The 26,707-nt window shown below is 39.9% G+C and overlaps 2 protein-coding genes and 2 long non-coding RNA genes across 7 annotated transcripts; 2 read left to right on the top strand and 2 right to left on the bottom strand.

Annotated features, from left to right (window-relative positions):
* Positions 1–28: 28 nt before the first annotated feature.
* On the bottom strand, positions 29–17,307 carry rasgrp3 (RAS guanyl releasing protein 3 (calcium and DAG-regulated)). 3 transcript variants are annotated; one of them, XM_077494734.1, is made up of 18 exons: positions 16,820–17,307; positions 12,961–12,984; positions 10,986–11,108; positions 10,214–10,313; positions 9,418–9,480; positions 8,982–9,113; positions 8,141–8,288; positions 7,335–7,508; positions 6,982–7,098; positions 5,236–5,514; positions 5,015–5,095; positions 4,067–4,180; positions 3,858–3,973; positions 3,275–3,422; positions 2,548–2,584; positions 1,396–1,545; positions 888–1,270; positions 29–695 (listed from the first exon to the last, which is right to left on the bottom strand). In XM_077494734.1, the coding sequence occupies exons 3-18, from the start codon at positions 11,053–11,055 to the stop codon at positions 687–689; spliced, it is 2,121 nt and encodes a 706-aa protein (XP_077350860.1). In that variant the 5' UTR covers positions 11,056–11,108; positions 12,961–12,984; positions 16,820–17,307; the 3' UTR covers positions 29–686. The 3 variants fall into 3 exon arrangements, with proteins under 3 accessions (XP_077350860.1, XP_077350861.1, XP_077350859.1); XM_077494735.1 differs by lacking the exon at positions 12,961–12,984 and having other exon boundaries at positions 5,236–5,286; positions 5,347–5,514; XM_077494733.1 differs by lacking the exon at positions 12,961–12,984.
* Positions 17,308–19,356: 2,049 nt separating this feature from the next.
* Positions 19,357–20,703, top strand: LOC144001434 (uncharacterized). 2 transcript variants are annotated; one of them, XR_013278483.1, is made up of 3 exons: positions 19,357–19,636; positions 20,075–20,305; positions 20,579–20,703. It is a non-coding gene; the product is annotated as an uncharacterized LOC144001434 (long non-coding RNA). The 2 variants fall into 2 exon arrangements; XR_013278484.1 differs by lacking the exon at positions 19,357–19,636 and adding an exon at positions 19,694–19,968.
* LOC144001435 (uncharacterized) lies at positions 19,372–22,562 on the bottom strand. Its single transcript, XR_013278485.1, has 3 exons — positions 21,949–22,562; positions 21,495–21,581; positions 19,372–21,413 (listed from the first exon to the last, which is right to left on the bottom strand). It is a non-coding gene; the product is annotated as an uncharacterized LOC144001435 (long non-coding RNA).
* A 409-nt stretch (positions 22,563–22,971) lies between these two features.
* On the top strand, positions 22,972–25,474 carry LOC144001433 (2-aminoethanethiol dioxygenase-like). Its single transcript, XM_077495751.1, has one exon. The coding sequence runs from the start codon at positions 23,288–23,290 to the stop codon at positions 23,978–23,980; it is 693 nt and encodes a 230-aa protein (XP_077351877.1). The 5' UTR covers positions 22,972–23,287; the 3' UTR covers positions 23,981–25,474.
* Positions 25,475–26,707: the final 1,233 nt, after the last annotated feature.

Below are 26,707 nucleotides of genomic sequence, written 5' to 3'. Positions count from 1 at the left end.
CCTAGTAATGAACCATGAGACCCTAAAATCACTATACTACGAAAGCTAGGTTTTATTGGTATTTATCCACAGATTGTTGCATACATATTTTCACCAAGTGCTCTTCACTAAACTTAATGACATGAGATTAAAAAATGCACATTCTTTGAACTTAATAATTACAGAATTTTTGTTCTACTCTTGCACTGCACTCTTCCCTTCTAAACCGAGTCACTTCTAAGTCAACGTTCCCTTTTTATTGTAACTTCACAATTCACATGCAAACAGCATCTACCGTCTTCCCCCCCCAAATACTCATCCAAAAGTCACACAGTAAAGGAAACCGCCACCATTAACCACACACGGTCTCAAAAAAATATTTTGCTCTGGTCCTGGCATGTCTTCTGAGAGCACTCCGAATAAAGTCCATCGTCCTCTGGTCCGAGGCTGGAAGAGCAGTTTCCTATGCAACACAGAGAGGGCCTCTCCTGTCTATTGTGCTTCTCCTGTGGGGTTGGTTCCAGATCACATGTTGCCCTGTTTGGCTGTCCTCGCTGGAGCCCAGAGAGAACATATGATGACACCCACTCAGTGAAATGGGGACATCAAAGAGCCATGCACCTTCCCAGACAGAAGAACTTCCTGGTACCAGCCGTGAGGGGCTTTCTGGATGTCTGAGACTGGCGTTTTGCACATCTTTTACCAAGTCAGCTGTCCTGAAAGAGAAGAGAATCAATATTTGGATCAGGCATTTCAAAACAACCCCTGACCATTTATACGAAGAAAACTAGTATTCCACTTTTTCGTTGCGCCCTCTGGTGGAGAATAAAATTGCAACGTGACAACTCTCCCGACTGTATTGTTTCCAACCAATGCTCCTGTTATGCTTCCTCCACCGCTTCTCTTACCTTCCCTCTTCGTGCAATCTTGCGATCTGCGACCTGCACAAGTTGTCCAGTGAGGACGCCAGTCTTCGCCAGAGGGGTTCCGCCGCACTGCACCAAACCCGTCGGCACGTTCTCCTGCTTTTCCCATGAGACAAAAGCTTTTTTGTTGGCGTTCTCTCTTTGAGTCCGGTATTTGGCTTTGGGGAAGGTGTGGGATCCGCCGCCTGTGGTCCCCCAGCTATGTTCTGACCACAGAGGTTCAGTCTGAGTGGCCTGGCTGATTGTCGCCCTCTGCAGGCGGACAGAGATCCTCTGGGCGGAGCCGGTCATCAGGGTGATGCTTTTTGTAGCCCCGATAGGACTCGCTGATGTCACGTCGGGGAACTCAAACACCTCGTCCTTGTCTGAAGGAAGTGAAACGGATGACTAGGAATGCATTAAGGAAAATATCTTTTGTGTTTGTAAATACAAAATTGAACATGTATTTAGTCATTGGGCTCACAGGAGAAAAAAAAAAACAATAACTGACCATTACAGGTGTTGAGTGCAGGGCTGCCTGGCAACGAGCTGTGTGTCAGTCTGTCAGGTGTCACACATCCGAGGGAACCGGAGCGCAGCAGCTTTCTGCAAGCCAAAACCAGCAGCTCCCGACATTGTTTATGGCAGTTGACGCCGCAATCTGTGACGTCAAAATTGGAATACATGATTAAGTACATGTGGGAGTTCAAAATGTGTCTTTGTTCAAAGTAGTTGAAAACATCATCATCATCATCAAGACAAGCACATTTTGTTATAACTTGGATTCATCACAATATTCACATCCACATTTCAAAATAATATTTCCTGTGGAAATACTTGCAAAATGTCCAATCCTTGCAAAATGTCCTTGCAAAATTAAAATCATTGTTCCGTCAAGTGTGTTATTTCTTTCCATGAACTTGAACTTTTAAGTGAACAGTGAAATCAACCACTAAGTGGGAAAAAAAGGAAGTAGAAAAAGACAGAATTAAAATCATTAACCTTGCTGAACATCACCTGAATTCATCACCAGAACCAACCATGGCAAAAGTATTTGAACTTCGTCAGCTCTTCACTTTAAATGGCTTTAAAGGAGACACCTGATGACCAATCAGGTGTGAAATAAATTACACAACCAAGTAGAATTTGTTGATGTCAGAAAAACTGTTTTTTAGAAGGCTAAAAGGTGATGTCAGATGTTATAGTGCTTGATGTTGATTTTCCCACCTAGCACTTGGCACTGGCAGCTATCTGTTCTTATGATTATGAACAGATTATTACTGGTATGGTTGTTGTAGTACTATCAGGAACTAGAAAAAAGAAATAGAAGATTAGAAGTTACCAATTTTAAGGAAAATGCTATATTGGGATATATAGGTATTTCTATAAAACTGTCATTGTTTTTTGGGTTTGTTTTTTTTTGGAGGGGGCGTGTGGAATTTTATGTATTACAGCATTAATGGTATCGTTACTTGGTATCATATCAGTGACTACTCAAGAGTTGAGTACTCATACGGATATCGGGGGGGGGAGTGGTATTGAACATGGCTAATGATTGATTATTGTTGGCCACCAATGCATGCTGTATCCCATTTTTCTTCCAAAGTCAGCTCACCTGTGAAAGTGAACAAGATGGTAAAGAAAAGTATACATTAAGATGTACCTTTACACTTGTAGCCCTGTTTGATGATCCCCCAGAGCTGCAGAAGATGAAGAAAATCACATCCATGTGAGATTCATATCGCGAATGCAAGGCGCATAAACAAAGCACAAAACGACAAACTACAGTTTGTCCTTCATGACTTGAACAGAATCTCAATTGACATCATTGCGATAACATCACAGACTTTATCCATACTGTTCAGCGCTTGTATTTGAATATTTTTGTCAAGTACTAAAATACAGCGATAACACTTTCAATTAGGGGTGTAAAAAAAAATCGATTCGGCGATATATCGCGATACTACATCGCGCGATTCTCGAATCGATTCACTAATAGGCAAAATCGATTTTTTTATTTTTATTTTTTATTTTTTTTTAATTTTTTTTTAATTTTTTTTTAATTTTTTTTAGGATTCACACCTTAAGCATGGAAGAATGTTATATGAACGGAACATTAAGCCTTAATATTTTATTTTAATGCTGTTTAAACATGAAACAGATTACAACCTCTATAAGACTGAAATTTCAGATAAATAAATAATACATTTTCATATAAATCTTACACTCTACAAGCTTACTGATTAGTATTTTCTAAATTTGAATGAAAAAAAATCGCAACAATCGACTTATATTAATCGGTATCGAATCGAATCGTGACCTGTGAATCGTGATACGAATCGAATCGTCAGGTACGAGGCAATTCACACCCCTACTTTCAATATACATACAAATCCAGCACAGTGTTCACAGAAGGTGGGCTTGAGAAATGTCATTTCCTGGAAGTTATGCAGGAATCCGGGACCCATTTTACACTGGAGCAGCGGGTTTGCTCGAAGGAAATACGCCATCATCTCATCTTTACTGATCAGGCCGTCTCTGTGGCACAAAGGTGAGGATGGCAAGAAAAAAAATAAAAAATAAAAATAAAAAGATGAGCAGCTCATAAGTCAGCTCAATATATAGTGAATGCAGAATTAACACACAACATACAGTAGAGTAAAATTACTGGGCCTGCATCAAGCGAGGTTTAAATGTCTGTGCAGTTTTGAAAGTAATAAAAAAGTTCTCTTAAAAAAAAAAACAGTTTCTACCATAAATAACTTTTTGTTTGGATGGCTAATTCTTAGCCTCATAGCTTTGATTTAAAATTGTTATGTGGTATGACCATTGTAGACAGCTTTACATGATAGATGTATGACCTAAATTATAGATAATAGTAAAATCGTAGATAAAAGTAAATCATAATAAAGAACAAATACGTGTCCCTCACAGAAACGATAATATAATGGTCACTTTTAGCATTGCACTCACTGATCCTTGTCTAAAACGCAGAAGGAGTCCAGGAAGGGAAAATTAGCGGCAATATTTTCAAAGTCTTCCTGAGAAATATAGCCATCGCGGTCGGGGTCGTAGTTCCTGAACACTGACTGTTGGAGGCCAAAGAAGAAAAAAGAAATGCCAATAATGTTCCACATTAACGCTCATCTGTGTAAGTAAGAAGAAGGATATTGAGTACTCACATCAACCACTTTCCTGATGTGCTTATTGACCACAGTGGGGTCTGGTTTGGTCGTGACAGCTGAGGCCCAGTCCAGTGGTACGAGCGGCTTGTTGGGAGTTGTGGGAGAGGTAGGCTGCAAGAGGACACGTGCCAAACAGGACTGTCACACGTCATTGATTCAAAAGGTGGATTTCATTAGAAATTTGTGAAAAGAAAAAATGTTGGAATGGATATTTCTGGCGTTAACATTTTGATGGTGACTTTTACGGAGCTCCTCTGGTGTCGGGGTCTGAAATTTTTTTTTGCTAATCTGTACATAGTTTAGCAATCTGTACCCACAGTTTAGTAAACTGTACCCACAGTTTAACAATATGTACCCACAGTTTACTAATCTGTACCTACAGTTTCGTAAACCGTACCCACGGTTTGGCTCTTCTGTGGCGTTATGTAATACACATGCGCACTGCTTGACAGCAGTATTAGCAGCGAACGGCTGCATCTTTTCATCTTAAAATGTCGACTTATGTATTCAGTTGATGTGTAATGTTGCGCTTGTGCCACTGTGAGGCGCTCGAACACTTTTCTTCTTTTTTTATTTTACTTCCGTGTTAAGCCTGAAAGCTGGTGAAATGCAGACGTGTTTTGCTGTGCTCCGCAATTATTACGCCATACTTTGCTAAAGAAATTTCATCTTTCCGTCATCCATTCATCCAAATGCATCGTTAAACTGCCGAAACTAGTCTACAGTTTAAGATTTAAAAAAAAAGAAAAGAAAAAAGAAAAAAGCAGCCGTTCGCTGGTTCGCTGCTGTCAAGCAACCGCTTGAACGTTGCGTGCGCATGCGTATTACATAATGCCACAGAAATGCTAAACTGTGGGTACAGATTATAAAAAAAAAAAAAAAAAAACAGACCCTGACACCAGAGGGGCTCCGCAGACTTTAGAAAGATTGAAGAAGGAAACTTACCAGTGATTTTGGATTACGTGGTTCCCGGAGCAATGACAATTCATAAATCTCATCCTCAGTGTAGTAAAGATCTAAAGAAAGCTGAAAAGGTTTTGTCCGATTAGCATTTACTCAAAACCAAAGCCACAGTAGATTTTTCCCCCAACATTTTCATTATTTGGCAGGTGATATAACAGTCCACAATTCCAACTCTCCTTCTGTTTCAAATGTTATTGCCTCACCGTTAGTAAGTAGATGAGGTCCATGTTGGGCTCCACTTGGGCCACTGCGCTCTGCAATGACACCAGCTCATTGAAAGTCACGTAGAGCTGCTGCATCTTCACAAGGTTCACCTTATTGTTGTCTTCCACCCAGTCAGGGAAGACCACATGCATGGCAATGAGGTCCTTCAGGTGCACCCCCAGGATGGGGATTTTGAAGCCTTGACAGTCACTGAAGGCCTTGCGGTAGTATGAGTAGTTATTGTTGGAAGAGACCAGTTCTGTCATCTCACGCCACATCTGAGTTTGGGTTCATACAGTTGCACAAACAACACATTAGCAGTGTTGCATGTTCGTACAAGTTGTGGCAGGGAAGTGAAAAATAAACACACATTCTGTAGATGCATCATCATAACTGCCTTCAATTTATTTCTAATTCAATATAATTTGATCCCCAAAAAAAGGACCTTTAGTCTTGTCACAATTCTCGCTATTGTTTACCCTGTTGTCAATAGACCCCTTCAGAGTTTGTAAACAATGTGACGCAATTTAAAGGGCGGGGCTTAGCTGGAGGCAAAAACACCTCAGTGGTTCCAACACCGGTCAGCATATTTTCACAGAAAGTTCACGTCGGAATGGACGCACAAAACGGCCATTTGAGTTAATATGTGAGTAAACTGACTCCTCACGACCGTGAATGTTACTTTACAAAGTTAACTCTGACTGATGGGCCGATATTTACTGACCCCCACGCACTCACGCACTGGAGAGATGATTTAACGGGACTACCCACCGTGCAATGGCCGGACATTTAAATCTACCTTAAAGAAAAACTAAGCGTTTATACGAAAGATAAACTGAAGGCCTATAAATCATTACAAGTCTACAACTAACTATGTCTTGAATGGACATGTTCAAAATTTAGACTATAACAACTTGAGCGAGAACTTTTGTGTCGTGCGGTCGCAAATGTTGCCAAGTCAACGACAGGGACAGAAGACGAGGACATACGAGGCATTTACCTCTCCTACAAAAGTTTTACAAGAAGTTATCGGAACCATTGTGGGGGCTTTTCGCCTCGACAAAACTGAAACATACAGCTAACGTTTGGTTAGCTAGCGATTAGCATTCGCGCATGTAGCATGTAAACACGGACTTTTTGTAAGCCCGTGCATGTAAAAAGAATCCCACAAATAATGACTAACTTAAGTAATTTCAATCACAACTAAGTCTAGCCCATATCATTGTCCAGGCTGAATCTGATAGTTAAATCTTCCCTGATATGAAGTGTGCGCTGCAAACACGAGCATTGTTGATGATAGCCTCAGACAGTCCAGTCCTTTCGCCTAATCGTGTTTAACCACAGCCGTCTGCGATTACTCTGACTGGCAGAGGCTGGGATGCGATAGAATTTCAAGTTTTTGTTGGTGCTTTTACAGTTCTGGCAACCAAAAACACAACAAGACGACATTTTCTACAGACAACCAGCATTGTTTACTTCTACCTGCACTTCCATTGCCTGCAGCAGCACGTTGTTTTTGCCTCCAGTAAACACCGTGACGTCATCGTGACATAGGCCATGAAAGGGTCTATATTGTTGGTTTTAAGTATAATAACAATATAAAAAAAAAACTGGTGATCGCAAAAACTATATTGCAAAACACGATCAATGGCTACTTGTGGATAAAACATTTTGCCCCCCTTCCAAGGTGCCTTCCTAAAGAAATAGAAGCTGCAATGCACACTCTCAAGTTTGTATTGACTTACCCTAACTACCTCGACAGATAGGTAAGATTGTGTCTCCTTCAAACGAGAAATGGAACTGTGGCTCAGCCCTCCCACCACTGCCATTAAAGTGTTGAAGTTCTGCAGCTGAAGAAGTTTCTGACGGGACATCATGATTTGTCTCAATTAGCACGTGTAACTTCACTACCAAAGCCAAAACTTTATTGAACGAATGGAATTGACAATTCAAAGGATTCAAGAAATTTCCACATGATATGGCAAAAAATACGGTACACAAAGGTCCCACATTAACCTAGTAAGTCCAAGCAAGACTTGTGAAAATGAAAAATCAAACAACAAAATGAGACAAAACAATCTTTTCTGTGGTCGCTTACCTGAGCCACGTGGATGTATTTGGTAATAACCTCTGCCCTGGTTGGGGGTGTCAGTTTGCTTAACACCATAAGTTGGACCCACTGTGAAACTCCATTGAACAGCGCAATGGAGCGTTCAAGGGTTGGATTGTCTACCAAGCAACCATGGATCACATAGCTCTTGTAATCAGGGAACTGTCAACAGGAGGACAGGAGAAAGGATTAATTCAGTGGTGTCAAAGTCCGGTCCTCGAGGGCCTGAGTCCTGCACGTTTTTGAGGTTTCCCACATTCAACTTACAGCCCGATTAATGAAACATTTGTCAAGGCCTGAGAGGGTCTGTATCATTTTCACTGGTACTAAACAACTTTGAGGAGGATGGTGTAAATATTTTGTCTACGCGTGACTACTGTTGTCATGGAGATCCTGCAAAAACAACCCAAGAAACAAGGGTTTTTGTCTGAGGAGACAAAAACAAACAAACAGGAGCCTACCTGGATAAAAGCACAGTACAGGATTAATATTGGCCGGCTTTGACTCGCTGGCGTGAGGTCCAACCGACGCTGCCTTTGCGGGACTCGGCTCTTTTTAGTAGGTAGCTTTCCATGCTCAAATCAAGATGATGCTAATATTAGCTATCGGAAATTTTCGTGGTAGCAATAAATAGCCATCAGCTTGATGGTTCGCCGTTCTACACTGACTACTTTCTCAGAGGTAGAGTTCACCCATAAAGTATAGTACTTTTGTGTTTATTCCACTCCTGGCAAAATGAGAATTCCAAACAAGAGAGAGAGAGAGTGAAAAAAAAAAAAAAAACTTGCACGTACCGCTATCCTCCTGATGGATTTAAACTCCAAAAAAGTCAGATGTTCCGCCAGCTCAATGGGTTCAAGGTGGTCAAACAACAGGGAAGCTTTGCCTTTCTTCACCTGCTTTTTACGCTGCGTCAACTTACGCATCCAGTCGTAGGAAGGACTGCAAGAACCATTTACAACACAGTCTTAAAAACAGGCGGTGTGTGTGCGTAAAAATTGCAAACTAGAACCCAAAGATTCACACCATCTTCTTTTGTATTGTTGTTATTTTACACAACTTTAAACAACCACAATTCTAAACTAAACCAACATTTTGGATGGTCTTTTTGCACTTGCCATTGGCCCACAATGCATAAGCAAATGTGGATTATTCTTCACAAAATGAAGTTTGTGATGATTGTGTTTAGGCACAGATCCAGAAGTAGTATGGCCACTGAATACAACTCAATGTATTGGTCTTGAAAAAGTCTTACTGAGTTGCTTTGGCACTAACCAGATTCTTCTACACTGTTAAGCGGTTTATTCAGTTTTTCAGCATTTGTCTCAATGTAAGCAAGAATTAGACACCATCATAAACAAGTGAAGCCTATGCCATAACTTTATTTCTTCTACATGGTTGACACTCGGTTTTTACTGCAAGTAATTGCCCAAGTAACTCAAGACTATTTGAAGGCAAATAGAGGTGAAGATTATCCTTCAATGGCCAAACAAAATCTCAAAACAATAGAACATGTATTTTCAGTTATCGGAGACAGAAGGAGTGGTAACAATAAGAGCCGCAAACAAGCAGCAACTTAAGATGATTGGAGTTAAGATGTGCAACACGCATTCATCAAAAGTCCTTATTACTTACATGGTGGAAATGTCAATAAGTTTGAAATGCTCTTCACAGCTGAGCCTTTGAGCGACTTCTCTGAACTCCTCTGTTATTTGAATCAGACCCAAGTCCAGGTTGAACTCCGCAGGGAATGTCCCTATCCAGTACCTGGACACAAAATAAAATCTCACATTTGTATAGCAACAGGCATCTACTAAAGGGATATGATATGATATGATATGATATGATATGATATGATATGATATGATATGATATGATATGATATGATATGATATGATATGATATGATATGATATGATATGATATGATACAGCTATGACCTTCGATAATTCATAAAATGTAAATGTTACCAAAAAAAAAAACAATTGACCGGGAAATTAACTAGATTGTAAGTTTCAGAGAAAATGTGAATCGACTTGTAATGGGCATATGCATGCAACAAATAGCCTTACCTCATTAAGTAACAAATCTTCAGTCTTGTTTTCTGGCAGTCATCATCGTTGCAGTCACGGTACGTAGATTGTAGTTAAGGATCAATTTTAATTGAAAAAATAAACATTGTCAACAAGAAAATGATAAACACATTCAAAGGTAACTTTAATTTCTTTTTTTTTTTTATCAGATCAATTATTTTCAATCAATCAAAATCAGTTTTGTGAATTTAGGCCCTTCGGTTTACTGTTTCTTTTACTCAAGTCAATACTAGTATTCAGCATGAAAATACACAAAATACAAGCAGAAATATCATTTCAAGCTCTGATTTTTACTAAATTAATAGCAGCTAGCACAAAGCTTCTGGGATAGATGTGACAATACACGCTATCAAATCATATCAGTGCCATATCTTTTACTGGGGCTGCTTTTCTTCATCCGGAGCAGGACGTCCTGAATTATGCAACTGTGCTTCCCACTGTCAGAACACTTATGTTCTCAAACAGGCTCATGAGCCACAACACACAAAAACACAGTAATACATATTCAGGTATTATTATTATTATTATTTTTATTATTATTATTATTATTATTATTATTATTATTATTACTTTGGTCCCAACAATGTTGTCAATGTGTGTGCACTAACATCAACACTACTTGCACTGACAGAGTGGAGGGTTAATGTGATTTATAGTTTGCCGTGGTGTGAAACTATCTCTGCATTACACTGCGAGCTGCTTCTAGTATTTTGCTCCATCTACCAGTATAAGACGCCTTAGTTTCAACATAATAAGTAAATTGTAATAGGGATATATCATCAGCAGTTTTCTAGCCAGTTCGGAAGATGAAACATACCAACGATGCATCAGCAGAAGCATGCGAGGTAGATGGGCCTGCAGCTCTCCGTTGTCATCTGTGAACAAAAGTAACCAGCAAAATGAGTGGTTTGATTGCTTCAAGGCGTTGTTTGTTGTATTGTCTGTTTGTATGCTGTCTAAGTCTTAACACATCCATACCCAGCCATTTTCACTGAAGCAACCCCAGCTATTTTACTGAATTTTGACTGATTTTGCAAGGCCCACAGACTACTGTGTTCTATTGCTATAAAAAACATGGAATCTACCAAAAGAAAGATTAGAGTCGGGGGGGGAGTATATTTCTATCCGTTTCTGTTTTGCAGCAATTAGCATTAGAATATAGCTAAGTTTCACCATTATTCACAAAACTGTTTAAAACAGTGGGGAAAAGAGCTTTTTGCAACATGGCCCTGGCTGATCTCTTATACTCTGCTGTCAAATGCTGGTCGTTTTTATAATAACTACCATTGCTTTAAGCATTCTCTTCAGTTCAGAGGCTGCATCAAAGCCTTCTGTATGCGCTAACATAAAACAACATTAAAAAAAACATATAACTACGTCTTTGGGAGCGTATGAGTTAATGTTACAACCACAAGTCTTTGGCAGCATATAAGTTAACATTACAAACCACAATCAGGGGACATGAATAACTGAACGCTTTCCTCTCACAGTTGAAATTTTAACTTGTATAGCCTGTGTTATTTCACAATTGTGTGTGCATCACTCACCAAATGCATGGATGCATTCATTTAAGAGAGCATCAAGAGAAGCTGCCTTTCCCAGAGTTGATGATCCCATGTTGATGAGTCAAAGGAAGAATTGGTCAACCTTCTGCACCAATCGAAATATTCCTGAGAGAAGTAGCGAGACACATGGCAAACAGAAAGATAACGATATACATCAAACACAGCAGTTAATCTTGCCTGCACAAATTCAGAAAATAGTGTTTATTTGTAACAGCTGCACGAGAAATAGAAGCACATTTGTCTTCAACATCTATTGTAATATCTCTTTGTCTTGTTGCGACTTACATAATGTTAAGAAATTAGTATACATTTGTGGCCTGCGATTGGCTGGCGACCAACACATGGTGCATTCCGCCTCTCACCCAGGTTCAGCCAGGACACGCTCCAGTTCACCTGCGCCCCGAGTGAGGAGAAGTTATGCAGAAAATAGAGGGATGCAAATTGATTGGGCAGCAGCAACAATATGTCTCAGTTGCGGTGGCTTTGCTTGAAAAAAGCTCTTTTCATTGAGTGCGCAAGTCGCTCCACTTCGCTTAATAGTGTTAGTGTTCGTCTACGTGTCCTCAAATCAGGGGGAAAAAAAAAATCATATGCAGTCAACATAATGTCGTGCTAGGTCTGATGATGATAAACACATCAGCCATGCAAGAATAATCTGGTTATTAACTCATTCACTCCCAGCCATTTTCATGTTCTATTGCTATAAAAACATGGAACCTACCAAAAGAAAAATATGTCTCTTCTTTTATCAGGAGAAAAAAAAAAAAAAAAAAAAAGTATGGTATATATTTTTTTTTATCTGTTTTTATGTTTTGTAGCAATTAGCATTAGAATTAGCTAAGTTTCATCATTATTCACAAACCTGTTGAAAATACTGGGAAAAAAGAGCTTGTTGCAACATGGAGCTGGTTGATCTCTTATACTTTGCTGCCACCTGCTGGCCGTTTTTTGTTTTTTGTTTTTTTTTTGGTAATAACTACCATCGCTTTAAGCGACCACTTCAGGTCAGAAACTGCATCAAAGCCTTCATACAAAAACCTAAAAAACGTATAAATACGTTTTTGGGAGTGAATGAGTTAATAACATTCTCAGCAATACCAAATGACTAAGTTTATAATTGAATTAATTCAGTTGAATGAACACTGACATTTAAAAGCCCTTTCCAAACTTTTTTTTTTTTTTTTTTTACTTTGACTGAAAGATGAGGATCATTCTTCTTCCTTTTTTTATGGCTTGACTGCGCATGTAACAGTCAGCTGTGCCCTTTAGCATGACTTGTTCCTTGCTACTTTACAATGGGTCACTGTGTCCTTGCCTCTTGCTTAGCGGATGCGTCATTGTGTGTTCTTAAGCGTTGTTCACCTTCTAAGTACTGTACACACTCGCTCATTCAGGCAGTCTTGATAGCACAGTAAAGGCACAGGTTAGTCATCTGAGCCTTCACACAAACAGATCTATCCGATTTTGTCATTCCAATGTAATTAAAATAACAGTTTAAAAATCACCACAATGGTACACTAGCGTGCAATGATGAGATTTCCTTTGTCATTGCCATGGCAACCCAGGATTTCCCAATTTACCTGTCCATAACATATTTTATTGTTCATCTTATGCACACATTTCACTTTTGCGTAAATATTTTTTCCAAGGGTTACAATTGTTTTATAATAGTAGCGAACACGAACCTTCATTGACTTTTACTCCTTTAGCTTTGGACCATGTGTTTGTTGGTTAGCATTATGCAGCTTTACCATAGTCAAAATTAATTTTCCACAGTAACTCATAACAAGTTGCACTTGACAACCCCAACTGAAGGGGAATAGAGGTAACTTATCGACCACAAACAGCTGTACATGACATCTGACACTGACTTGAGTGTTGGAAACAAGAAGGTCACAATTCCACAAATGTAACTACAATCTTTCAGTCACACGTTACAGAATACAACCGGTCTTACCTTACTGATGTTAGATGCCCCAAGCTGTTAATGGTTACAGAGCAGAGAGTTGATCAGAAGAGCGCACGCTACAATATGACCTTCTCCTCCTCTTCCTCTTGTTAGTAAACACAGCAAACCTAAGCAGCACAGCGGCAGGACCTCTGCCATGTGACCACACACATGCACGCGCACCCACCCACCCACACTTTTAGTATACAATACTGTCATTGAAAAAAAAAATCTCTTTCTTTTTAAATAAAAGGGGAGTTTGCAATCTATCACCTCCTAAAAACATTTGTTAACTGTCCTCATGACCTTGACAGTCTCGTACTAATCTGTGAAAGAAGTCAGCCCTCTGGCTCGATCTTGTGCCTCGACGGTGATGTGGAAGAAACCACCACACTAGGAAAAACAAGCAATCAGAGTCAGAAGGCCTGACTGATGAGTTGTCAATCATACAGGTACATAGTGGTCACTCAGCCTGTGATCTTGAGCTTCAGGAGCTTTGCTGGAACTATGGCGGACTATCCACCTCTGGAAAAAAAAGTTAAGTAAAATGCCCATCCAACATTTACCAACAACTGGGCATAAGACCAGAAAATAGACATGCTAATTCCCGCTGGGCCAGCAGAGGGTGCTATTCATTTTGAGCTGCAGCTTTGTTTCAAGATCATCAAATAAAATGCTTTCTAGGCCATAAATATAAAACAAACGAATGAAAAACATTTTGTGACAACTGATCGTGCCTTCTAGCTGTTCCTACCATCAAAACCTTGTACTCTATTTTCAGACACCAAGGACAGCCTGTACTGTATTCCAAAATAAGGACCAACAACAACAGAAGAGGAAGAGAAGAAAAAGATAAAACTGAAGTTATGTGAACTAAGCTGATTCAAATTCAAAGCCTCCAGCATCAACCTTGCCCACTATCAGAAGTTATCAGTTAACTTTCAACATTCAACACAAGAGATGCCACAAGATTGCAGAAAAATGACTTTTTGTTTGTTTGTTTGTTTTGATTTTTGTTTAGGCCTAAGCACAAAAACAGCCAATAGGTGAGTTTTTCAACAACGAGTGAATGATGGGTTTCCCAAAAATCCAAAAATATGAGAATTGTCAAAGGCAGCTGTAAAACAGGAGCAAAGTTTGGAAAGGGTTGTGATAGGCCGAGCACGAGATTCATGTTTAGTTGACTGCTGCAGACAGATATTGCATCGACCTTGGCTTCAGACAGCTGGCAAAACATCTGAAGCAGATCGTCGACTCTAGAGTGAGTACAGTGAACCGTATACAATCCAGTCAGTTTACTTTCAGGTTGACTGTAGCCAATTCATATTCAACCACATCTTATGAGGTAAATTACACTTCACAACTGTCACAGCATCAAAAGCATAAAAGAAAAGGCTCTTTTTAATTACACTTTATATAAAAATTGACAATATTTCAGTGTTCCACTCTTACGTCAGTGTTTTGTTTTTTCTTTGAGGGGTATTAAAACACATTGGTCAGAAAGAAGACTGAACTTAGCTGTTATTGTTCCCATCGGGGAATTCCTTAGCACATGACCACTTTATTCAGACAGGCAGTATCTTGACTTAAACAGAACTAAAATAGTAACGTATTCAAATGGAGACCTGTTCAGTGAGGGCTTTTGTTTCGAGGCTGGAACGCTAGCTACCTTCAGACACTTGTTCGAATACACCACGTAACATTTCAAGTTCAAGAACAATAAAACAAGAGTGTGATTTTACATTTGCAAACTGACATCCGTCTTCCAGATCACACTGTGATTTAGTTTCTTGGTGTGGGACCACTTTGACCTCACCTGGTCTGTCCTCAAATTCCTTAGAGGGATTTTGACATATGTCAAAGCCACTCCCACCTGCCTGGCTCACTTCCTGTTGCGCTGTCCTGTCATGTTCTGTCCTTTTTGCAACTAGATATGTCCCTTCCTTACAGGGTTTATGTTGCACTGATAGCACTGATTCTGTTATGTGTGACTGCTATGCTAGTCCACACATAGATCAAATCCAACTCTCATGTGATGTTGTTGTTGTCATGTCGCATTGTCTGTTAGTTATCTGTTGTTTTTGCTCTTTACTCTCTGTTTGTTCCTTCTCAAGCCTCTTGTTGTTCAATTGCATTCCCAGTAAATTTCAATAACAATAAACGCAACAACAGAGAGTGCATGTCAACGTCTCCTGTTGCGCAAGAAAACTTTTCTGGAATGATGAGGCATATATCTCCTTTAAAGAATGGTCGTTTACTCACCTGCAACTGACGGATGTTTATGTGTCCCATTAGGACTGAAAACGGTCAAAAGTACCGCGTGTTCCTGCAGCAGCTGTTATTTTTTGTTAATGCTTTGGAGGCAAGACATCTGATTGTGTCAGAGCGCATCAGATTACCAACTGAGTATTTTGACACTCAATGAAATAATTATGCTAATATTGCACATGTTGACCATTCTGCTGCTTACTATGTGTGAAACTCCATTTAACAGCGCTCAAAAACACAGCAACAGATCCAACTGTACTTGCTAAAAAGAACATACACTGATTGATTGATTGATTGATTGATTGATTGATTGATTGATTGATTGATTGATTGATTGATTGATTGATTGATTGATTGATTGATTGATTGATTGATTGATTGATTGATTGATTGATTGATTGATTGATTGATTGAATGATTGATTGATTGAATCTAGGTGTTTCTGATTAGTATTTTGTTTACTCTGTGGAATGAGTTAAGCAGCAAATCTGCCTGTTTTTATCCATCCCAAGGGGTGGCCATTTTGCCAACTAGAAATGACATCACAGTTGCACAATAATGACCTATCACAGCTCAGATTAATGGTAACTGTGATGTCATATTGATTTGACATTAAGTGGCTTTTTTTTTTCTTTTTTTTTTACACTCACTCACACAAACACGCACACATACAAACATGGTCTCCCGGGTGGGGACGCGAACCCACGCTGCCTGCATATTAAGTGGCCGTCCAAGATAGATACAAATGGGTGGAGTTTGCTTCTTAACTCATATTCCGCAAATGCAATATTAATTAGAATGCTGTGTCAGATTAGTGGGGGCAACATACAACATATTACTGTAAAGGGAATCTTTTGGATTTTGGTTGACTTCCTCTTTAACTAAGGCAATGTGTGTTTTTCCCCCAATGTTGAAATTTTCCTTCCCAATTTGAACTAAAGGAAAATTCAGCAGCAAATTTGAACACATTTTGTTTATCCTTCGAAAAAGTTAGAAGAATGTCTGCTTATGTTATGTATAGAACAGAATCTGGGATATAAACAGTGAATTTAGGGTGGCCACTAATCAAAATGTTGTGCTACCAATGAATCAATTACTAAATGTTTTGCTCCGATAAAAACATGAATAGGAATAACTGAAATATAACAAGAAATAGCAATACTTTATTTACAACAATGTTGATGAAAACCCTGAAGCAAGTGCACACTATGGTTGACGTTTTATCTGTGCCGTTATTGTGCTGCAGTAAAGAATACAGTCGTGATGTGGAGTGAGCCAGATGGTGGCACTAGAAGAAAGGTCAGGAGTCAATTGCGTCGTATAAAACATTTTGCAGGTGCATGTGCCACCTCCGAATACATGTTTACTCTATTTCAGACAAACACCCTGCTGTACATGATTGTTAAGTCATGTGCACACAAACAACCAACAGCAAATATGTGGGAGGGAGTTGAAGTCATACAAGTACTGGAAAAGAAATGTATTTTCTCTAATCTAGCTGCTTCTACAAAGAGCTTCTTATCTTTCCTAACGACTACGGATCAGTGATTAGATATGGCACGGGCAAACAACCACAAAAGTCACACCACACTGCACATACCTCATCTATGATTCCGTAATGATGACGAACCGTTCAAACCATTTCCACAACAGAGTTTCATCCACAAGGCAGCCAGTAAAGTCAGCAGGGGCCTCCAGTCATTAGCACCGAATGGGAATATTCCCCGATGTTGAATTTAGTCCTCTATGAAGTCCTTTGGTTGTCTCCCAGCCACACACTGCTGCTACACATTCGCTTCACGCTGATCCCTGTTCGTAACTTGTTTGTCCAAATGACCCATTAGACTTCCTTCAATTGTTTGCCCAACTTAGTTGTCTTGCCTGTGAGGTGGCTTGCTTGCACAGGCTAAATATAGCGACTACGCAAAGTGGAGTGGAAAAACAAAGCAGGAAATGTACAAACTTGAATCAAAACAAGCAAAAATCAGCCTAATTTAATAAGCAACGTTAGTCATGCTGCACTTCCAAACGAGTGAAACATTTTGAGTGACTCATTCTGCTATCGGATTGTTATTCCGCTCACTTCCCAAACCGAGTGGTTATTGAAAGTGTTTGTGCATGTGTGCGTGTGTCTCCATTGTTCTGGATTTGTGGGAGAGGGTCAGCCCATCCCATATTCCTCTCTAATGACGTTGTTTGCATTGTTTTGTCTCTACGGGCTTCTAAAAATGTCTGCCTAAACAAAAAACACTGAGCACACATCCTGCTGCCTGGCTGGACAAAAAGAATTCAAGCCCAACTTTTATTGTTTCACTCTTTCAAAGGGGTTCAGGGAGATTGTCGCTCGGGGTGTATGCGTGTGTGAATACAGGCATACTATTGACACTCGGGATGGGTACTTTTCACATTTGAACCGATACTGTTCCGATACTCTGTAACTGGGAATCGATACCGGTACTCAGCGGTACCAATTTTCGGTACATTTGTGCTCTTGTTTTCGTTTTTTTTTCTTTCTTTCTTTCTTTTTTTTTCTCCAATTTTATTGATTTATTTGGATGTAATAAATGTTCATGGTTATGTAACAGTATTTTTTCTAATTAATTAATTTTAAATATATAAACTTTGAAAAATAACTAAAATGTAAAACAAATGAGCCAGAGAGCAACAGTAAAAATAATAATAATATTTAATAATAATTAATCAATTAACGCTTTAACTTTGACAGCCCTCGAAAAAATACACCAATTTGTAATTTCCCAGGACATCATGTCAAAAGTCGCAAGAGTTTTTGTGGACAACTGTCCACTCTCAGCTTCAGTTTTCTCCCCAAGAGTTGAGGCTCTTTAACTCATCCAAAGATGGCCATCAGGGTTTCCACAACTCCCATCTGAAACTGAGACAGACATAAACATAACATAATAACTTTAATTACTATGGCTATGACAATTTTTTTTAATTCAATTAGTTTAATCCTTATTAATACCTCCTTTCTTTTCTCCATTGTGGCCACCCTCCTCCAAGCTGTTACAAAACAATCTTTGCCTTATTACAAAAAGTATGTGGCATTCTGTCTGTGCTTTTGGATATGTTGTACTATGAGAACTTGATAAATATGAACTACACTGTACATCAATTACTGTTTACATCGTAGTAATCCAACATTTTGCCATAACCTCCAGTTATTTTTTAAAATTTAATAGTTAATATTTACTTGATTAATTGTAAAATATATACCAATTATAGACGGGTTAATTTCGGTCTAAACTTAGACGAGACATCTAATAGGCGTCTGTGACTCAGTGAGCTGGTTTCATTTTTGTTCAATCAAGGTTTGGTGCTGGTTGAGTCTAGATCTGATTTTGTCTAGAACAGTTAAAATAGTTTACTGTACTAATATTGATTTCATTGTTTACAATACATCAGTTAACTCAGGATGAGATGCACGAATTCCAAAATACATTAAAATTATCTTTTAATGGACCCGTTTTAGGGAGGATCCAGCTCAATTAATGCAGAAATATTACAGGACTGACTCTTGATCCTGTAAATGGAGGCTGGTCGGAGTAAACACGTACCATCATGTGGACCCGTCCCCGGGCCGTACTTTGCTTCACCCACCCCGGTCCGGTCCAGCCCACAATCCAGGAGAACCGCGTCACAGGCTGCAGTACTTCCAGATGTCCACTCGATGGCGTCCTTCTCAGTATCACTTCCTTAAAACAATTTTACCGAAGTTGGTGTATGAAGTGACGTCATTGTTTCGACGGCTGTGGAGTGGAAACCAAATGTGATAGCAACAATGATTATTTTTATTTTTTTTTTAATTGGAATCCCTTCATTGTCAAATTGTTAATGCTCGGCATTGCTATGGCAACCGCATTGCAACACGCCAACTCTCGGAACATTTGGCTTTGTGCTGATGGGGTCCATGAATCACCAAATGTTTGTCCACCAACTGTTGTCAACAAGCGCTGAGGACTGATGATGCCACACGGTGAGTAGGAGGAGGTGAGCTTGCATTCTGTGTCTTCATGATGGTCATAAACATCGAATGTGAAAATATGTTTCATGCAGAAGTGAGGGAAAGTTGCCCTCTTCTTCGGTTACCTCCTTCTATAGGTCGCTTGCACATGTCGTCACTTCCGCCTCGGATTTCTCGTAGTCGCCATGCTGGGTGGCCTCCATTTACGTAGCGATTCGGTCTAACACGTATCTATCACGTTTGTTTTCTGCGTTTAAAATGGTACATTGTTGCTGCATCGTTGGCTGTTCGAACAAAGCCAAGGGGGAAAATGGTCGGTCTTTTTTTCCGAATTCCGAAAATAATTAGGAACCAGGGCCTGGAGACAGAGGAGTGCGGACTCCGGAGGGAAGTCGTTACTTTGGGCTCGTGTGTGCAGCGATCACTTTGTGAGCGGTAAGCTTGTTTACCTTTATTTAATGCATGAGGATTAATAACGTTTCGACCGCCCATATATGGGCAAGTTGCTTATGTTTTGGATTCATGAGCAAGCAAGTTCGGTAGTACAAGCTGGCTAGCGGACGTTAGCCGAAAGCTAACATCGAACATTTTCACCCAAGTAGTGCCAGTGCAAAGTGTTTACTGCTGAAATTGGATTGATTAGTCTTGGGCTTTTAATGCCGATAACATGTTTTTTGGTGGCAAAATGTAAACTTGGAAAAAAAAGAGACAGAAGGGGCTGATGCAAGAAAACAGACCCCCGGGGGTGATGCAAGAAAAGACCCCCGGTAGCCTACACATCATGCTAAAGAACTTATTCACGGCCACCCTACTGCGGTAAAATAACCAGTCTTTCCATATTTTATTTGTTTATATATTTGTTTATTTTAACAGGTCGCCCTGCGCCCGTTTTTCTGTCCAATCATCCCGACTGGGCTCCAACATTAAAGTTGGGTCCCAAGTTACAACATCTATGTCTCAGCCCAGTCGGTGCCAAGATATGAACGTGCACAGGAGAGACAAGCAAAGAAAAGACGACTCGAAGTGGCAGAGATTGTTGCAGTTATGCAGCCAGATGGCTCCAGTAACCTGTACCCTCAAGTACTGCTGACATCATTGACTCTGGTATGCCACTCAGAATTCATTACATGATATATTGTATGCATGAGTGAATGTATGTGTTTGTTTGTGTGTGTACACGCACCTTATATTTTAGAGACATTTGGAAGTGTTTATAGAAATAAGTATTTGCCTGTAGCAATGTTCATACATGAAAAAAATGCAACAAAATGTGTACATTTCTTTTACACTGACAAAAAAACTATACTACTTTACTATATTAAACCTATTACTGGTACCGTATTTTTTTGTGATTTATTTTTTTATTTTTTTCTTTAGGGATCTCATGCCACACCGACTTGATTGCCAATGACATGATGGAAACGAAGGCGAGCATCAAAGCATTGGAGGAGGACAACATGCGACTGTTTGTTTGGCACTAATAAAGGCAGCGTTTATACAAATTCTATTGTTGGGTTTGTTTACAAATCTATACATAATACAAATGACAGGATTTGACTCAATGTGCAATATGGTCCCTCTTAAAGTAATGGCATAAATCTCTATTATTTCTAAAAGCACAAAAAATGAAGTGAATAATGATTAGATGTAGTAATTTCAGGGTTAAAAATTGAACTGTTAATTAATGTAGTTTATTTTAGCACAGGTGCCTACCATCCTGAGATGACGGTATGATGTAATGTTGATGGGGTACGCAATGACTTTCATTATGCTATGTACAGAGGAAAAAGTTGCTCTCTTTTAAATTTGTTTAATGTAAGACAAGTACCAGTACTGTGTTACAGTTTTCCCAATAATCCTTGTTTCACACTTGTCACAAAACCACTGTCCTTTTGGCAGTCTAGATTGGCACACTTCAAGTGATATTTGATTTTACAATCTGCTGCAGCACAAAAAACTACTTTATTCCGCATCTTTGAAGTACATGAGCAAGTGGTAGGTGACAGCGGCTGAGCAGGAACACTGGAAGTCCACTGCTGATCTAGTAAATGCTCTCCCGAGCAGTTCAGGTAAGGAGGGGATTTTGGGGGAAAAAAACTCTGGCTTTTCCAACTGGCCAAAACGAGCGATCTGGGTGGACTCGCTCAATCACACTTTGTCCACACCACAAAGTCGCAGAAGTCCGTCCAGTTAAACTCATCTGTGCCAGAATCTGAAAATATTACAAACATTGTAATGAAAATATGAAACATAGAATTAAATAAGAAACTACAAAAAGTAAAGCCATACATACCTGGTAATACTATTGGTGTTGTCGTGACAAGTGATGGGAATTGTTGCCATCTGGCACCAGACAGAAATTGGGTGTTGTGACAGCCTCCTTAACCGTGAGATCATAAGAAAAGCTGTCAGTATGCTCAGTAGTTACCATGAACACGTTTTATTGTACTGGAAACTGAAACTAAAAATACGTCCTCTGAGAGTGGTTAACCTTAACCATTTAGAATAAGTTGATTAAGTAACATGTAACTAGTGAAAGGGTAGCATTAAATTTAATTAAGCCACGGGGAGGCTGTGTAGTTACTTTTTATTCTTATACGCTCTGCCATATTTGCCTGTTATAAAATGATTAGAAAAACCACATCAGGTAAAGCCAGCTGTGCATGTAAACACAATGATAACAGGAAGCCTGAGAACAAATCAACATTTTTGTGTGCAGAATTACCAACACCATGTGGTTTACTTACGTGCAACAGCAACAGTTTCTTCTGATGCGATGTTAAAGTTTACACTCTGTATCCACCCGCTTACAAAATAATTGTAAGCCTCCAAGGATTTGTTGGCGTGTTATGGAGCATGTTGTCAACACGAGGTAGGGAAAGATGTCCAGAGATGTCACATTTGGCCAGCAAGCTTTCTCCGTCAAAAAAAAAAATCACCCTTGGTCAGGACGTAATTAGGATCAATCCCGCCACACAGAGACACCTTCTGCCTGTATCGTTGTTTTTGATCTTCCGGTAAATCGTGAAAATACTGCGAAAATTACATCAGGTTGATAAGCTCTACCGTGTAACTCGCGAGTGTACCTTGTGAACCGGCGGACACCCAATATGGCGCCCGAAGGAAAAACTCCCATGATGCATTACGATGTGCAAGCGACCTATAGGTGAAAGAACTTTCTTCGAGGAAAGAATATCGTATATATCTACGGATAAAAAAAATTATTTATTAAATAGAAAACATTGTATTTTTATTGAAGAAAAACAAGTGAAGGTATTTATTTTCCAAGACAAATCACATAATTTAAAAATGCACTTCGAAGAAAATAATGAGGTCATATATTGTCTGCTGCCAGACAAATGGGAATCTCACCTGCATAAATAATTGGAAACAAATATTATTTGCTTTGCTGATGATAGCAGATGACTCTTTCCTACCCAGCTCTGCCCTGCTTCAACTTGAGCGCTCAAACCCGCTAACTCAATTTTAAGAAATGCTTCGTGTTGATGAAATGCATGCTGGGTATTGCGGTCAATGTCAAGCGTGTCGAGGAGTGAAGCGACTGCATATACCAGGATGCACCGGGTGCAAACCCGGTTGTGTTTTTTATTTATTTATTTATTTATTTATTTATTTATTTATTTATTTATTTATTTATTTATTTATTTAATTTAAAGATGTATATACGTTTCTGTGAATATGTACAATACATAGTTTTGTTTTCTGCCTTTTTTTTCGCATCGTTTTCGATCACAAAAGATCACGTGATGAACGGAAGTAGGCTTGGAATGGACCGGAAACAAGAAACAAAGAGAGAGGGACAAGGTGAGAATATGGTCTCACGCTGTTGCGATTTGGGTTTCCCTTGTCTAACTGCATTTTGTCGGTGACACGCGTAGCACCTGGACGTAAGTCAATTGCGTTTCGTGTGTCAAGTATTTATCGTTATTTAAAGGCTTCAAGTAGTCGGTGTCGGCTAGCTAAGTTTCGATCGAAGGAACCCAGTGAGCTGTGGCTTCAAAATAAACGATCTCGGAGAGCGGCTAGCCTTAGCTTTACCCTTAGCAATCCGCGTTGGATGCGGCGATGAAAGCGCGCGAAGGTTCTCTCTTGGTGCAGCGGATCGCGCGGCAGGCGCTCGTCACCTTCCTACAGCCGCAGCCGCACGCCTTCCGCGAGAAGCACCAGCAGCTGCTGGGTCTCATGAGCCAGGCAAGAGCCGCCGACCTCCGGCTTGCGCCGCCCGACTCGCCCCCTCCCCGCGGCGCCCCGCCGGTCACGTACATGCACATCTGCGAGACGGAGCACTTCAGCATGGGCGTGTTCCTTCTCGCGAGCGGCGCCCGCATCCCTCTGCACGACCACCCGGGCATGCACGGCGCGCTCAAAGTCTTGTACGGCAAGTTGCGCGTCAGCTGCTTCGACAGACTGGACAGAGCGACGGGCGAGCGGGCTTCCCGGCCGCAAGTGGGCGCTATGCGGCGCTCGGTGCTGCGCTCCAGCGCCGAATACACGGACGCCAGCGAGCCGTGCGTGCTGGCGCCCGACCGCGACAACCTGCACCAGATTGACGCCGTGGACGGACCCGCCGCCTTCATGGACGTCTTGGCGCCGCCCTACGACCCGGACGACGGCCGGGACTGTCACTACTTCCGGGTGCTCCAGGGCGCCGAGACCCGGGAGCCGCACGACCGCGAGGTCTGGCTCATGGAGATCGCGCAGCCGGTGTCATTCTGGTGTGGGACCGAGCCATACCCGGGACCGGAAGTGCGCCTCTGACGCCTGGAAGGCACTCTATGAGCGGCGATTGTGACCAGAAACGTTCGGATTTTGGTCTGTCCGACTTGTTTTCTTGAGCAAGGAGCAGATTTTCACCATGGATCCAATCCGGCAGCACCGCACACCACCAAACAAAAATTCTGAAAAAAACTATTTTTAGTATAGTGGTGCCTCGATTTAGGAGAGCTTTCAATGTTTTTTCTTCACTTGCGAGTCTTCACCTCATTAATTTGTTTTTTGAGTTTTGCGCTGTTTCTTTAGGCCAAAATTTTAATTTGGCACGAGCTTCAGATTTGTTACCACGTAAGTGGCGTGTACAAAACAGCAATGAAAGTAACGCACCGTCATTGTGCTTATCTCAATAGAGGCTGTGTTAATGCCCTGGCATGTGAGCAAGGAGAGCCACATTGACTGTTTATTAAACGGGACAAAACTACCAACACTTAAGTGCAAAATGACAATGCCGTCAAGGAGCTGCTGTAGGCCACAACTCACCCCCAGATGCTCCCATGCAGACTATGTAATACACAAATACTGCAATGTGGGCTGTTGTTATAACTCATAAAAGTATTTCTCTTCATGTTTATGTTTGTATTAACTATGGGCTATTTTTTTAATTAGAAAAATGATAATTCATCTCAATGGGGAAACTGATTTGAAATATGAGCCAACTACATGATGAGCTTGCTCACGGACTGAAATAAACCTTGAAGTCAAACTAGCACTGTACAATGAAATAGAGAGGTGATTAATTGATTACCAAATAAATTATTTTGAATTATTTAGTATCTTTTTTGTAATTTAATATTGTCGAGATGTTCAGAAATTTGTCTCCTCTACTATATTTTTTAATTTCTGTAGCTCTCCATGTAAGCCGGCTGATGATCTTTGTTTTGAATCAAAACATTGGACAACAATGATTGAATGATGAACAATGATTTTTCTCACGTTACAGACCAAAGCAGTAGCAGAAATTCAAAATCTGGTGTTGAAAAATGATTTTTTTTATTTATTTAATCTGACTCATTGATGAATTAAAAAAAAATAATTAACATATTAATCCATTACTTATATAGTTGCAGCCCTAAAATAATTTGCAAATTGATGAGAAATGCAGCGTTTGGAATGCAAAGTGACTGCGTAATTGTTTGTTCCTTTGTTCTGCCATCTTGTGGACGAGCCCTGAATTGTTCTACCTGTCGCTGTACATCGCTGGCATAGATCGTTGAACGAGGAGGGTCAGGTTAATGAGGAGTTTTGGTGCTGCACGCCTGCTTGGCATAGGGGGGCAATGCAGGCTGCTGCCGCCAGGTGGCGCCCTTGACTACATGACATCACCAATATGAACGTAATCTAGTGTCATTCAAGGTGGAAATGTGAAGCGTTTGCCGGTCGTCATGACGCCTTTGAAACATTTCAATGTGAAAGCTGATGAAGAATAGTTGTATAGTATATGAATGCAAATTGTGACAACAAATAAAAACTTTTGTGTCACTTGTTGCTAAGGCTGTTTGAAAACTGCTACATAATAATAATAAAGATGACGTTTTAGAATTGCGCCATAACAGGAAGAATATTCAACATCCAATACTTCCGTTTTTGTTTGTAATTTTTCACACTTCATATTTTATATATTTTTAGACTTTTCTGCATTTCTTAAATTTAAATCTAAATTTCAATTTCTGACATTTTTAGCAATTTTCTGCCTCTCCTTCCGTTTTAAGAATTTTTTTTTGACTTGTTTCTGCTTTTTTTTGTTCATAGACTGTTTATGGTAGTTTTTTTGCTTTTCCTCTTTTTATGGACATTTTACGGTCTCTTTTTGGGGATTTTTAGGTATTTTTAAAAACCTTTTCGTCTACCCTTTGTCTCCGATAGCTTAATTTAAAAATATATACATTTTATTTATTTTTAATTTAGTCATGAGTTATTTGAAGAATATTTGACCTAAAAAATCTATACATATTTTTTCCTATATATGTACATACCTGTATATATATTTTTTTGAAGATCCACAGGGAGCCTCAGGAGAGGGACTATTGAGCCACATGTGGCTCGAGCCGCAGGTTACAAACGCCTGATGTAATCCATGGTAATGCGAGCTCTGTAACATCACGTGTGGAGTCCCACAGAGTTCGGTACTTGGCCCTCTCTTGTTTAACATGTATATACTTCTGCTTGGCGATATTATACGTACATTTAACAAACTTTCACTGTTATCCTGAGGATGCTCAATTATATTTGCCTTCAGAAATAAATCCGCAAAACTGCAGTAATTAAACAATTAAACAATGGATGTCGTTTAATTTTTTGCTTCTTAACCCAGATAAAACCGATATGTTGATTGTCGGTCCCGCTCGTCATCGGCATCTGTTTACGAACACCTCTCTAAACCTTGATAAATGTACTGTTCTTTCATTTATTTATTTATTTTAAGTATTTTTGTATTCAAGTTAATTTTGCAAACAATTATTGGCTTATATCGACATCAGCACTTCTAAATTATTGGTTTATGTATCGGTTGAAAATATTATCGTGCATCCCGATACCTGCGACCCTTGTGAGGAATAAGTGATTAAGAAAATGGATGGATGGATGGATGGATGGAACTACTGTCCATTTGCTCTTGGCCAAAAGGCCCAAGCGATGCTTCTACTTTTAACATTCACATACAGCATTGCAACAAACATCAGATCATAGTTTCCATCTTTGCTTTAATTAAACGGG

Source organism: Festucalex cinctus, chromosome 14, assembly GCF_051991245.1.
Source record: "Festucalex cinctus isolate MCC-2025b chromosome 14, RoL_Fcin_1.0, whole genome shotgun sequence".
In the NCBI taxonomy this organism is placed as follows: domain Eukaryota; kingdom Metazoa; phylum Chordata; class Actinopteri; order Syngnathiformes; family Syngnathidae; genus Festucalex; species Festucalex cinctus.
The sequence above is the reverse complement of the archived record's forward strand: the minus strand, read 5'-3'. Positions and strand labels throughout refer to the sequence as shown.